Source organism: Puntigrus tetrazona, chromosome 8 (assembly GCF_018831695.1).
Source record: "Puntigrus tetrazona isolate hp1 chromosome 8, ASM1883169v1, whole genome shotgun sequence".
Taxonomy (NCBI): Eukaryota; Metazoa; Chordata; class Actinopteri; order Cypriniformes; family Cyprinidae; genus Puntigrus; species Puntigrus tetrazona.
The window spans coordinates 9108868-9121902 of NC_056706.1; the positions used below are offsets into that span (position 1 = coordinate 9108868).

At 36.6% G+C, this 13035-nt stretch overlaps 4 protein-coding genes across 7 annotated transcripts in view; 1 reads left to right on the forward strand and 3 right to left on the reverse strand.

The window, feature by feature from the left end:
* LOC122350046 (zinc finger protein GLIS1) overlaps positions 1–966 on the forward strand; it is a 70235-nt gene extending 69269 nt beyond the window's left edge. For both annotated transcript variants that reach the window (XM_043246228.1, XM_043246229.1), the window contains exon 11: positions 129–966. In XM_043246228.1, coding sequence (XP_043102163.1) covers positions 129–262 — 134 coding nt within the window. In that variant the 3' untranslated portion in view covers positions 263–966. The remainder of the gene's footprint in view (positions 1–128) is intronic.
* Positions 967–1523: 557 nt separating this feature from the next.
* Positions 1524–4483, reverse strand: rps8b (ribosomal protein S8b). The gene is given in 9 exon segments (XM_043247367.1): positions 1524–1865; positions 2182–2311; positions 2692–2723; positions 2726–2843; positions 2845–2855; positions 3753–3799; positions 3801–3823; positions 4016–4101; positions 4480–4483. Coding segments are annotated over 9 exon segments (561 nt in total). The 3' UTR covers positions 1524–1755.
* Positions 4484–4619: 136 nt separating this feature from the next.
* elovl8b (ELOVL fatty acid elongase 8b) lies at positions 4620–7511 on the reverse strand. 2 transcript variants are annotated; one of them, XM_043247905.1, is made up of 9 exons: positions 7339–7511; positions 7099–7181; positions 6924–6992; positions 6608–6795; positions 6420–6500; positions 6216–6272; positions 6002–6116; positions 5601–5728; positions 4622–5419 (listed from the first exon to the last, which is right to left on the reverse strand). In XM_043247905.1, the coding sequence occupies exons 3-9, from the start codon at positions 6979–6981 to the stop codon at positions 5252–5254; spliced, it is 795 nt and encodes a 264-aa protein (XP_043103840.1). In that variant the 5' UTR covers positions 6982–6992; positions 7099–7181; positions 7339–7511; the 3' UTR covers positions 4622–5251. The 2 variants fall into 2 exon arrangements, with proteins under 2 accessions (XP_043103841.1, XP_043103840.1); XM_043247906.1 differs by lacking the exon at positions 7099–7181 and having other exon boundaries at positions 4620–5419; positions 6924–7036.
* Positions 7512–7752: 241 nt separating this feature from the next.
* Positions 7753–12913, reverse strand: mutyh (mutY DNA glycosylase). Of its 2 annotated transcripts, none has more exons than XM_043247903.1 (15): positions 11862–12913; positions 11631–11761; positions 11222–11261; positions 11063–11136; positions 10940–10981; positions 10780–10851; positions 10573–10686; positions 9715–9812; positions 9453–9597; positions 9250–9343; positions 8973–9155; positions 8750–8922; positions 8451–8600; positions 8259–8300; positions 7753–8182 (listed from the first exon to the last, which is right to left on the reverse strand). In XM_043247903.1, the coding sequence occupies exons 1-15, from the start codon at positions 11968–11970 to the stop codon at positions 8036–8038; spliced, it is 1614 nt and encodes a 537-aa protein (XP_043103838.1). In that variant the 5' UTR covers positions 11971–12913; the 3' UTR covers positions 7753–8035. The 2 variants fall into 2 exon arrangements, with proteins under 2 accessions (XP_043103838.1, XP_043103839.1); XM_043247904.1 differs by having other exon boundaries at positions 7782–8182; positions 8750–8895; positions 11862–12909.
* Positions 12914–13035: the final 122 nt, after the last annotated feature.

Consider the following 13035-nt stretch of genomic DNA (forward strand, 5'->3'; position numbering starts at 1 on the left):
TCAATATCAATTATTTATGCTTTGCTTAGCCTTCACCACCTTTGCCCTGACATGAAATTGGCTGTGGAAATGTGCAGAGCAACCTTAAACGTGTAACACATTTTTTTCTATTTTTTCATAACGCAAAGGTTTCAGCTTGGTGCCGGACATCATAGGCTCAGGTTGCCAGTTCTCACCAAGCACAGAGGAGAGTGTTTTCTTTCAGGTGGGCGGCTTCGATCGCGGCTTGAGCCAAATGTCATCAGTGTACACAGAGACATAGGACCAGCTAACCTTGTCGGCCATCAACACAATTGTCTTCTTTCAGACCAAAACTTTCTTTTCTTTTACTTACGCAGTTTCGGTCTATCGAGAGTTTAGATTTTCCCCTCAGAATTCTTTTTTTTTTTCCACGAAATGCATAGTTGGATCTTCCCAAATCTCTGCTTCCTCGACTACAAGAAAAGCTGCTATTCCACAGCAACGAAGGTTAAATGTTGGGTTTGTGTGGTGGATGTTATGAAATTGTGCTTTTTTCCATAGTGTTTTGAAAGATGTGTTCAAATTCTCATGAGATACTCCCTTGTCGTCATCGAGGCATCACTAGTCTTAATAAATCCAGCTGGTCAGCTCAGATCCTTCTGTGACTTTGGAACAGTTTGATAGAAACTTCAGAACCACCACAGCTCATCAGTGATGAGTTCCACATTTCCCTCTCAGAGCTCTTTTTCTGATTTGTTGGCTGTTGTGTTGGAAACAATTATTTAGTGTTGCTGTGTTTTGTCAGTGAATGTTTGCAAATGTTTGCATTGCTTTGTCATTTGGTTGTCATCATCCCAGATAAACAGAGTTCTTTATTTTGTAATGGTTGATGGCTTTAATATCTACCACACTTTCAACGTATGTATAAAATGTACAGTTTGTTTAATATTAATAATTATGTCAATCTCTGAATCTCTGAAAAATAAATGACTCTTGAATATTGCAGTCTAATGCTCATCACTGTATGTTTTAACTGTGGTAATTATGTTGACTGGTTAACTAAATAAATAGGGTGTTACTCAGACTCAAATATCATTAAATTCAAACACTATGAAATATACCAGAGAATAAAATTGCAAGATATTTTGCAAATGATTTGCATATGTTCCACTTACTTTTAAAGTTTATTGGAACTAGTCCCAGCCATATAAAAGACAGAGCAGGAAAAACTTGTAATTTAATAAACTATTGTAGACTATTCTTAGGTTGAGTCTGCCCCCTTTTGGAAAGGTTGAGGATAATATTTCTCAGAAAACCATAACATATAAACATTTTCATTTACTCACTCTCATCATTCCAAACCCATTCATCAAAATTCACATTTTTGGTTGAACTATCTTTTTAGGTTTTAAATAATTACTAAATATCACAAATGAGAACGTAGACAACAGCACTACGAAAATTCATAAATTGCTAACTTTTTATTTTTAAAGTTTTATATGACTTAATTTTAGAAGTTTAAGTTTTATACAATCAAGCATGAGAATAATTATTGAGAATTTCACAGTTTTTTTTTTTTACATGGAATCGGAATGGTTCAAATTTAAGGTTCAATCACTTTTGTCATTAAGTACACGACTGACGTTTTTAATTTGGCCTCACATGTGCTGATGTGATGGTGATAAATAGAACAAAGAAATAAGAAAAGTAGATTGTAACGTGAAAGTGCAGTCAGTGCTGAATACAGAACGGAGTACTGACTACTTGAATGGAAGTGCAATATATTTTATAAGTCTATTTGCCTTTCTTGGCTCTAATCTTCTGAAGGTAGAATTCGAGTTCTTTTCCTTCCAAGACGTATCCGTCTGCACTGCCATATTGACCAGGCCTAGACGCAATACAGGCTGAGATGGCAGAACAGTAAAAAAGCAAACTTAGACAGAAGCACTTTGACTAATTAAACAAACGTCTGTCTTTGACTGAGACCAGTCTGACTAGTTTTGAACAACGTAGAAAAAAAATATTCTCAAATGATAATAAAAATGAGAACATCCTGTGATATTACTAAATCAGTCAGCAGGGATTAGGACAGATGCTGTAATGTTTATTTGCTTTGGACCATGGATTGAATGGAATAATGGAAATGTCCCCTCTAGCTAATGCTCTTCTCAGTGATCAGTTTAAAGGAAATAGAGATGTTTGAAAAAGTGAGAAACTTACCAAGAAGCTTGCCCTGCAAGAACTGCTCCTCCAGCAAACTACTAATTTTGCTGTTCTTTCTGCGTCCATTAATCTTCTTCTGAACCTTCTTTGACCGTTTCTTGCTAAAGATCTTGTCCTCTTCTGGAGTCTGAGCGATGAAGACACATATGTGAATTTACAAAGGCAACTTTTCAAAATAAAGCACTTAAAAGCTTCAAGAAGGTGTATGTGGTATGGACTATAAAAAAGTCTTTATCTGTATATCTGAATTGAATATTAGAGCTTAATTAGAAAACAATATTGGTATATTTTTGCTTGAGATACCATACTAACTCATACTTCTTAAGTTGAAAATCTGAAGTCAAAAGGTGACATTTATTAAACCATTGCAGGTATAATGATACTGGCAGGTGTCTGCAGTATTTTGATTGCACTTGAATAAGCAGTCTGTGGCTGAGATGCCTGGATTTCATCTCTGTTAATATACATGCTCATCTATTTATAGTGTGCTGTGAAATTAAAGCCTACCAGCTTTGCCTCTTTCTTGCAGCCCAGTGGGTTTCATACCACTGCCCGAACAGTGTGCTGTCCACCAGAACAATGCAGTTCTTCACCAGGGTCTTGGTTCTCACAAGCTCATTGTTGGAGGCATTGCACACAACGTCAATGATCCTGGTTTTTGCGAGTGCAACCTGTGAGTTACAGTGAAAAATGACATGCACTTTTAATAACTGCCAAAAAATCAAGAGAAAAAAAACCCCAGAGAACTTCCAGACTAGGATTTCACCAATGTCATGTTTAGATTTGCTCACAGCGAATAAATAATTCACATGGCATGATGTATCCCATGTGTAAAAACTGAGAAATGTCCACACAACCCATGAGACGGACATTTAAGAACAGGTCAATTCAACAGTTTTCCCTGCGCAAGCAAATTGTTTTGTTTAACAGTGATGTGTTACATCAGAGACTTCATGCAAAATTTATGAGAAAATTTCCAGGCACCACTTCCATGATCTCAGTCTAAAGGTATTTCATGGTTTTAATACTTCTAAATGCACTGACACACAGACTCAGTGTCCTGACAACCAGTAAAAATATTAGTTGGCAAGACTGTCAATAGGTGTGAAAATGCTCCAAAACGCACCGATTTATACGTTCGGAAACAAAAGTTGGACTGACTGACTCAGTCACTCCTCAGTGGACCACAATGATTAGCATTTTAATGTATGTCTCCACCTTTAAAAAAACAAAACAAAACTATTATTAAAAAATTCAACAGTTGGTGAGTTTGTACAACCTACAAACAAAATGTATCTAATAAATGCCCTCAATTTACTGATTGTCAAACAAAGGAAACGTTAACCAGATTAATAAGCTAACAAATAAAGGACTTACAATGTTTTATTTAATTAATTGCAATAACAATTTAATATTGCAACGCCTCTCTGGCTTAATAATATTGTGTCACTGTTAGGTCAAAGTAATACAAATGTAGTAATTTGCTTTGGGGGAGAGAAACAGGAAGAATAGGGGAAAAAGCAAGTTAGTTTTAAGAAGTTTTACTATTAGCAAAGTTGTACGCTCACACTCGGAGCCTCAGGCGAAGTTCCCGCCGTCCAGCCTCAGCGCGCGCTGTGTGAATACGACGGGGGCCCATCTAAAAAGTTGAGAAGTCATTTTAATATACATAACGATTTATTATTATACACTTTTATGTATTCTTTAACAGCACACTGAATTAATCCACTTGCAAAACAGCGTCTCTACGGTCATCAAATCCACATGAAAAGACTCGCATATCCTGATGCTTATTTTTAGACAATGATGCTAGTCAACCGAAGTATCGCACATTTGTGTTGGCTGGAGGACGACCCAGCTCATACTTTCTTCTTTTCCCTCCGGTTTCACGACGCTTGTGTCAATGAATGGAGATACCTGAAGAGGACGAAGATGATTAACGCAAACAAACGAATTGACATCAAAATTACATTGACCCAAATTAAATGCTATTACTTAGGAAATTAACTGCGCACGAACAGTAAACTGTAATTCACCTGTCGCGAATATTTAAGTATATGGTTCAATCATTGTGAGGTTGGAGGCTGTTTGTTCGGCCAAACTGAAAAGGACAAAAACTACAGCCAATTAAAGCGATGAGCGGAAAATACCGCCGCCACGCCAGTGCTGCTTATTCAACCATCAAACAAAATGAATAAAGTAACATTAAATTCGTATGATTGCAAATTTAGGGTTTAAGGCCCAAGAAAGACCTGCGTAATTGAGATTTTTCACTGTGCATTTTTAACTATTTACCCATTCTTGAATTCCTTTGTGATATCGCGAGAAACTCGTCTGTGTTGCCAGATTGGATGGACGAATCCCCCCAACCTTGAGGGAATGTAAATCAAGGTTGATAAGGGCCATTTATCTCCTTAAATCAAAGTAATGACGACAAAATAATATATAATGATTAATAAATTTCCCATGGATGAAATCGGGGCAAATACAGTACATTGAAAGAGAATTACCATACATTATTAAAATATACATGCAGAAGCGGTCAAATCAAGAAATTAACTGATACCCACGAAAAAACACATGCGCCACTTTCATGTTTACAGTGAGAATTTATATGCAAAAAAATTGCCCAAATTTTCATTCAAAAGCAACGAGAAGGATCATCCATTCCCGAGTGCCGCTAAATATCGCGAGAACATTACAGAACATCTCGTAGCTGCGGCCAAGATACGTAAACAGTGCCATCTAGTGCACTTCACTTTTGTTAATAAATATACTGAATCATACAGTACAAAACTGTTCTTTTACCCTGCGAACCGATAAAGCTCCACCTCAGAATTATTTAAAATGAAATTGCACTTTATTTACAGTTCAAGTTAGTTTGGTTGATGTTCCAAAATGCAATAAGACATGTCACATCTTTATTGGATAAGTCATTTACAACCCAAAATAGGAGGTCAGTGGTTTCACAATTTCTGTCCTGAAGACTTAATTTAGCTGTGGAATGACTGCAGTGAGAAAAGAAAAGGACGGGTGAGTCCTCTGCTTATCACATGGATCAATTGTGTTAAGACTTCTTGCTCTTCCTAGTTATGTAGCTCTGGTAGTAAAAGTTGCTGAAGAGTATGATGAGGCTGACGCAGTACGCAAACACAACTGCATTCATGGAATCAGGAAAATCACATTCGGTGAAGAGGTTGTATCCAGTGTGAATAGTCAGCAAGACAAACTGGACCTGTAACGAAAAGTCGTTCAATAGTTGTCGTTATGTTTTTGTTTTTTATTGTAATTAAAAAAAAAATTATCAACTGGCCATCTATTGACAGGACAAAAATAAAAAATGTGTGAAACGAAAGACTCCGATAGACTAAAAGCGTCTTTAATGAGCAGGTTATTAATGTCTGTTGTGTATTTACTAGCTGTAATGAGGTGAGGTAGCGCTTCCACCACAGATATTTTTGCATGTGAGGTCCCAGAGCCGCCAGGCCATAGTAAGAGTACATCACTATATGAACGAAGGTGTTCAACAGCCCGATAAAAAACGCTGAATGAACAAAAACACAAAAAATAATGAAATGCATACATACACACATACATAATATATATATATATATATATATACACACACACATACATAATGTATACATATATATATATATATATATATATATATATATATATATATATATATATATATATATATAAAAATGCATAATTGTTATATTTAATGCATTTATAAAATAAGACAAAATCAGTAAACAGTGCTTATTAACTGTAGTCACAATGTATATTGATTATTTGAATATTTCTGTCTTACATTGACCTCCCGCCACAAATTTAACTCCTGCCCACCAGTTGAAGATCATGGTTCCATGATGATACACATGTAGAAAAGTGAGCTGACCGTTCTTTTTTCTTAAGATAAAAAAGACCTGATTGAGGAGGTTGGGAAGGAAAGCGTCTTTATTTGAACAGCATGTCTACCTCAAGGCGTTAATATATGCAAAAATCTTAAAACGAGTAAAACTTACTGTATCACTGAGCTCAATGACTTTAGAGAAGAAGAACCACCAGCATACACTGGCCATCTAAAGAGATACAGTAATAATTAGTAACCTTTATTGGAAATCTAAAAATAATAATAACGTCACAGGTAAATTTGATTATTTGAAAAGCAGGAATTACTGATTATTAGCAAAGAACAGCTAAACAGGAAATGAGAGAGATGTAATCACCCTCATTCCTAGAGGGCTGGAGCTGTAGTCTACTGGTTGACACAGGTAACTGTAGTTTGCAAGCCAAGAAGTGACCAAAAACTGGAAAGAAAAATCATTTCAGATTTTATGAATAATTATTTTAAATGCAAGACGTTGAAATAGCATGCAATTGCATTGGACTAAACCGAGCACGAAGCTCACTGTACCTCGTGGAACATGTAAATCGACAAACCGACCATGGCAAAGTTATACACGATAAGAACTGCTTTTAGGTCCACTGGTTCCTTGCGTTTCATAAGCTTGGGTCCAATCCAAATAATACCAAGATAGCACAGAAATATAGAGATGATCGGTACAGGAGAGTAGACTAGAAGCCATGGATCCGTGCGGCTATCTGAAATACCACAACAGAAAAAGTGCATAGAAGTGCAATCTACAGATTGTGATATTGATATGCAGGTGTAAAACTAATACATATTCAAAGTACACGGGGGGGGGAAACATGCTTAATCGAAATCATACCTCCGTTCTCCAGAATCCAGCGATGCATGGACTCCACTTTCTGCCATGTCGATTCCATAGAGTACTATGCTTTATTATAAATGAGAGCGAGACTAGACTAGCATTCAGTAGAACTGTGAAAATACGTATAAATATGTATTTGTGCGATCTTGATACATGATGCAGAGTTGCATACCTTAAGTAAATAGATTTGCAACACAATGATTTGAGGTCTAGTCCTCGAGGGATACCTTCTCCCTATGCAGGCTGTTCTTGCAACTTAATTGTAATAACAAAGAGTTCAATTTATTGGCTACAGTTTCAACGTACATGGGATGTTTTTATTGTCTGACTGCATTTGTCTTCTTATCCGTAAAAGGGATTATTTAATTTTGACAACCGTTTGCAAGCAACATAAATTTGCCGTTGAACTTACCTGAGGAAAAGTACAGGAAGAGTTCAAATAGGACCCAAATAGGAACTTTGAACTTCACACAAAATTATTTGAGTAACATAAGAAGTAGGTTGTTATCAGATGTTATGCAGAAGTGCACAGAACTGTTGGAGGTAAAACTTTGGACTGCGCCCAGTTTTCATAACTCACATTTCACAGTTAAAAGTCCCATTGGGGCCGGGAAAACAGACACATGAATCTCGAATGTAAACAAATAGACCAAAAGATAAATTTACGTTCACTTTTTACTAGATAAGTAAATTTCCACATGTGTCATTTTAAAAGTAATCTCAGCATTGTTTTAAAAAAAAAAAATCAACTCTTATTTTGACATCCTACTATCAGTGAAGGAAGAGCATTCTGGGCGCAGAAATTAAATGAACATAACCACATAGTCCAATGTCTGACTAAATGCTGTTACTGTAAAAGTATGCTGAAACTAAAAAATGTGTGTGCAATTGTGTTACTGAAATCAGGTCAGAATTATTCGAAAAAAAGTATTTTATTCTGAAACCCATTTTTAAAAATCATTATTATACATTTATTATTTATTTAAAAACACAACTATCCCTTTAAAAAATAAAACATTAAAGCTGTAGGTAATGTGTTACTATATGTCACACTCTTGACATACCAAATTTACACGATGACTACACACTGACCATATCAAAAAATTTTGTCAACAGTTATCTCTTTTGCCCTTTGTCTTAGAGGTAGAAAAGAATTTACTGAGGCAGAGTTGCTTTGTTCCTTCATTAGTAACACCACCCTTAGTCTTTTTTATTTTGTTTGATCGTTTCTCAGGGCTGGATTTTCTCTTCTTTTCCTGAAAAAGTGCAAATTGTCAGGATAGGTCAAAACAGCGCAAAACATGAAGCACATGCATTCTAAGAAAAACGTACCTTGCTGTCCACCTTGCATGGAGATTCATAGAGCATCATGATCTGTGTAATCGAGCATACGAGATCTTTACATACATATGGATGACAGTAACAACATGGTTTCAAAAATATGCATTTTTTTGTACACATAAAGTTAAGTTATAACACTGGTTAGTTTGGCTTTGCTGTGAAACCCATGAAAATATACACAACCTTTTTAACCCCAGTGGACACAGCTGCCTCCTTCAGAGCAGATTTAGTGAGCCAGCAGGTTTTCTGCTCTTGCTCACCTTCTGACCAGTCAGACACACGCACGGAAAAGACTATATAGGTTTGATGAATGTGGGAGAAAATATGCACAACCTGACAAAGAACATGAAAGACGTAGATAAACATGAAACACATGCATCGTAACTTAAACATGCACATAATCCCTGAAGATAAATATCAAATATCGAGTAATTTTGGATTATTATAAACACAAAATGACACATTTTGGGGAAAACACCCACCTCTCCAACAAACTGCACTGAGTTGGCATCTAGAGATTTTTCCAGCAGTTTTTGTATCATGTCACATATCAAGCCTTTATATTTATTCTTTGAGATGTCAGACTCCAAAAGCATGCTGGGTAGCTCCCACATCCCTGCCAAGAGTCCTGCAATACATCCAAGTAATCCAAAATCTGATTTTTTTAATATTTTCTCATTCACCCAATCAAAATGATTGTTTCACCTTTGCTTGGTCTTTGAGTGAGCAGATACTCCATGTCTTCTCCGGCTCGCTGACGTTCCACTACGCAGGTTAGGGTCTGCTCTACACGTGGAGCTTTTTTAACAGGCTTTCTTGGGTAATTCTGCACCCCCAGCCGAGGGTCCCAGTCCTCTGACAGACACAAGTAACAACTGCCAGCGGCCACTGTCAGAGAATGTGAACATCAGGCAGTGCTTTTGCTATAAAGAGCTGACGCACGAATAAAAAGAGAATATTTTATGAATATCTCAGAACTTACAACAATTCTCTATGTCAGGAACAGAAGTGTTGAGCTTTGAGACTCTAAGTTGACTTAGAAGTCTTTTGGAGTCAGTCTCTTGTTTAATACTTACCTAAAGTATAAAGATAAATATAATAATATAATATAATATTATTAAAAATATAATAGATCATTTGACAGTTTTACAAGGAAGCATTTTGGTGAGAGCTGCTCAGCAGTACCTTCCTAAACGCATGGCAGTGGGTTTGAACGGGACACTGGGCGCACAGGGGGGATTTCGGGGTACAGACTCTTGCCCCTAATTCCATCATAGCCTGATTAAAGTCTCCGGGCCTCTCTGGATCAACGAGTGCATCAGCAATTTTCCTGAAATTGACCAATAAAAATAACAATTAAATCCAATATTTATATATATACACCTTATTTAATAACTTATATCTAGATTCGCTTAACAGCACATCAGCTTAATTGATCTGTCAGTACCACAAAGCATCTGTTACAGCAGGACTAGTGCTGTCTGCTCCTATAGCTCGAACGCGGCAAAGAACTCGAATGACGTTTCCATCAACTGCACCCGTCACCTGGAGAACAATAAACATCACTGCTAAATGTGAAATATTAATATAAAAACAATGCAATTCTGAACAAAATTATCTGTGGAGCAATGTTAGTGGATTATACAAGTAAAGTAATTATATTACAGGAGTAGTTTACCCAAATATAGATATAAATTAGATTTTTTATTGCAACATTGCATAAGTTACTCACCAATGGATTCTCTCCAGTGAATGGATGCCAGAAGGAGAGTTAAAACAGCTGATAAAAACATTACTATAATTCACAAGTAATCCACACAAATACAGTCCATCAATTAATATCTTGAATAAAAACAGCTGTGTGTTTGTAAGTAATAAATCCATAAGTCATCTGAGAATATGCACAAATGAGGCACAGTTTACAAGCTATAACAGTCCAAAACTAATATGAGACTCAAGTGAAAGGACATCAGCTTGAAGTTAAAAAAATGTCTTCATTAAGGATTTGTTTCATACAACCATGCAGCTTTTCACTTCAGAAGATATTCATTCATGGACTGGGGTTGTGTGAATCCCTTGTGGATCAAAATTTAAAGTTTTAGCTTTTTGGGCTTACATTTTGATGGCACCCATTCTATGCAAAGGAGGCACTGAGGAGTAATGAAGTGATGAAATGCTAAATTTCTTGTCAAACTCCTCAAAATCTTTGACAGCTCGAAGGTGAGTGCATTTCACCAATTCTTTTGGTGCACCATTTCTCTAAGAACATGGATCAGCTGAATCATATGTATCATCAACAAATTACCTTTCCAAGAGCTATGGAACTGATTGCCCCAGCGGTGTAACGTCCAACTCCAGGCAGCTGTTTTAGTAGTCCAGCTGTGGTCTTTGGCATCTGTCCATCAAGTTCTGATACAACCTATTAGTAGAATTAACATCTTTGTAATATGTGCAGATAACAAAATTTATGAAAATGAACATCTAAATTATACCATGCTATGTTTAAACCTACTTTCTGAGCACCTTCATGCAGCCTGCGTCCTCGAGAGTAATATCCGAGACCTGCCCACATTTGGTTCACTTCCTGCAAGAAGACAATGATACATCACTGTCAGGTGCTCGCTATGTCTCTGTCTGTTTATTTTGTGTATGTCTATGGATTTAACCATCACCTCGAGTGTAGCTGCAGCAAGTTTTTCCACAGTTGGCCATCTCTAAAAATAAAGATGCAGAAACAGCATAAAATGTGGCTTTCCAGAGGTAGTGTGAGAGGGGACGTCAAACTGCTAGTCTACCTTCATCCATCTGTTGTAGTAGTCTATCACTGTGGCAACTTGAGTCTGTTGTAACATGATCTCTGAGACCCACACTGAGGAAGGCATGAGGGAAAAAATGACATTAAAAAAAAGAGATTTAGGTTATGATCATCAAGACATTAAACACTTTCTTCGTACCTCCATATGTCCTGATATTAACATCTGGTTCTGTCATAGCCTGTATGGATTACAACACACATACACACACAAAATACTGATATCATTTAAAAGTCTTACTTGCATTTAATGCAATTACACAGTTTTATAACAGTGTTTGCAATAGTCACTAATTAAGCAAGTTAAACTGGTTTTATACACCAGTTTGATTCAATATTTTTAGACCTGCAATAAAACATTTTCTTCCTGCAGTTAAATCTGCTTTGCAAAACAACAGACAGACAAAAACCTAGCATTAAAATGCTGATAACTTCCAATGAGGATCTGTCAGGCAACCCAAAAAAGCATAGTCACGTGACAAAAACTATGTACAGTTTTTTTTTTTTTTTTTTTTTTAGATTAGGCTATTTTAGTAATTCAATGCCTTTACCAGTGTCCTCCAGGGAAGCTCTCTCTTATTCTGATCATACCAGTGCAGCAGGTGAGATCGGAAAAGAGGAATTTCAGGTGGATCATGGAAAAAGTGGTATGGTGAGGAAGGTTCGGTTTCAGATGGTTCCTCTGGTGGGAATAAGAAATCAAGCTTGAACATTATAACAATTTAAAGAAAACATAGAGTTGCCTCAATTTATAACATCTCAGTTGCACACAGAGAACTCACCTTCTTTAATGGCAGGCTTTGATTTCGTCTTATCGCTGGATTTGATCGCCTCTCTGTTTTCTATAGCCGCTCTCGTCCCCTTCTGAACTGCAGATCTTAACCTGCTCATAGCGCTAAACCAATCTATCACGAGTTTATAAACAACGTGTAGGAAACAGCTAGCGGTTAAAATAAAAACTATCTGCACACCGCCGCTATTAGAAAAAATACGACGAATTAAGCATCAGGCAGAACGTTAACATCGTATATTTAAAAACAACATGCAAAAAGTAACGTTACTACTGTTAGTAACACAGCAAAGAACAAACGTGTTCCCACAACATGCTGCGGCTGCCCCCTTACGATAACATTGCGTACTAGCACAACAAACCCGGAAGTAACGTCTGGATTTAGTAACACTGAAAGTATTCAGTAACATAAAACATTAATATTACTAATGATTTAGTGGCATTAAAACAGTTTTTTTTTGGAAACAGTATTATTCTGGAAAGCAGCATGTATAAAACACTGTGTCCCAGTGTGCATATCCGCACTAAACAATATTGAAAAATACTAATATAACGTAGAGTTGGATATGTATGCACATTACGGTACTTTGGGGGATATTGTGGGGATAAGTCTGATTACAGCAAACTAGCATTAATTAGTATACAAAAATAAATCTTGCGTGGAAGTCTCAACACAACACTGAAGTCTCAGTCATAATAAGTAGGCAAAACCGAAAGCAAAGGCTTGCGGAAACATGTTTTGCGAGAAATTCTTAAAATAGCTAATACTGCATCTTAATCGGGGCACACATGATTGCGTCGCAGTCGCGCAGCTTCAGTCACGACTAGACAACAGTCTCACCTGGTTGAATGGGGGACACATATTTCTAATAGATACTGATGTCGTTGGCAAGTGCAGACTCCTGAGGCGTAAGGCTCGAGCTACACGATGGTATGTGGAAATTATGGAAGGCCAGATTGACAAATATTTCTTTAGCCTTAACATTATGTAGCCTATAATGTATAGACTGTAACGTGTGTACATGTTCTACTGTAAAGCTGCTTTGCAACAACACAACATTTTAAATAAGAGCCAAATGAATTCATTTTAATTGAATTATCTACAAAAGAGGTTAAGTGCAACATTTCATCAAAAATAAAGAAGAGAACTGATACTTCTATGATTT

Coding starts and splice junctions, on each gene's coding strand:
- elovl8b (XM_043247906.1), bottom strand. CDS start 6,981: ATGGAATCGACATGGCAGAAAGTGGAGTCCATGCATCGCTGGATTCTG. Junction 6,796..6,923: donor CTGGATTCTGGAGAACGGAG/GTATGATTTCGA, acceptor GTGGTATTTCAG/ATAGCCGCACGGATCCATGG. Junction 5,420..5,600: donor ACCTCACCTCATTACAGCTA/GTAAATACACAA, acceptor TTTTCGTTACAG/GTCCAGTTTGTCTTGCTGAC.
- mutyh (XM_043247903.1), bottom strand. CDS start 11,970: ATGAGCAGGTTAAGATCTGCAGTTCAGAAGGGGACGAGAGCGGCTATA. Junction 9,156..9,249: donor TCCTGACATAGAGAATTGTT/GTAAGTTCTGAG, acceptor ATTCTCTGACAG/TGGCCGCTGGCAGTTGTTAC. Junction 8,301..8,450: donor TGTCCACTGGGGTTAAAAAG/GTTGTGTATATT, acceptor TCGATTACACAG/ATCATGATGCTCTATGAATC.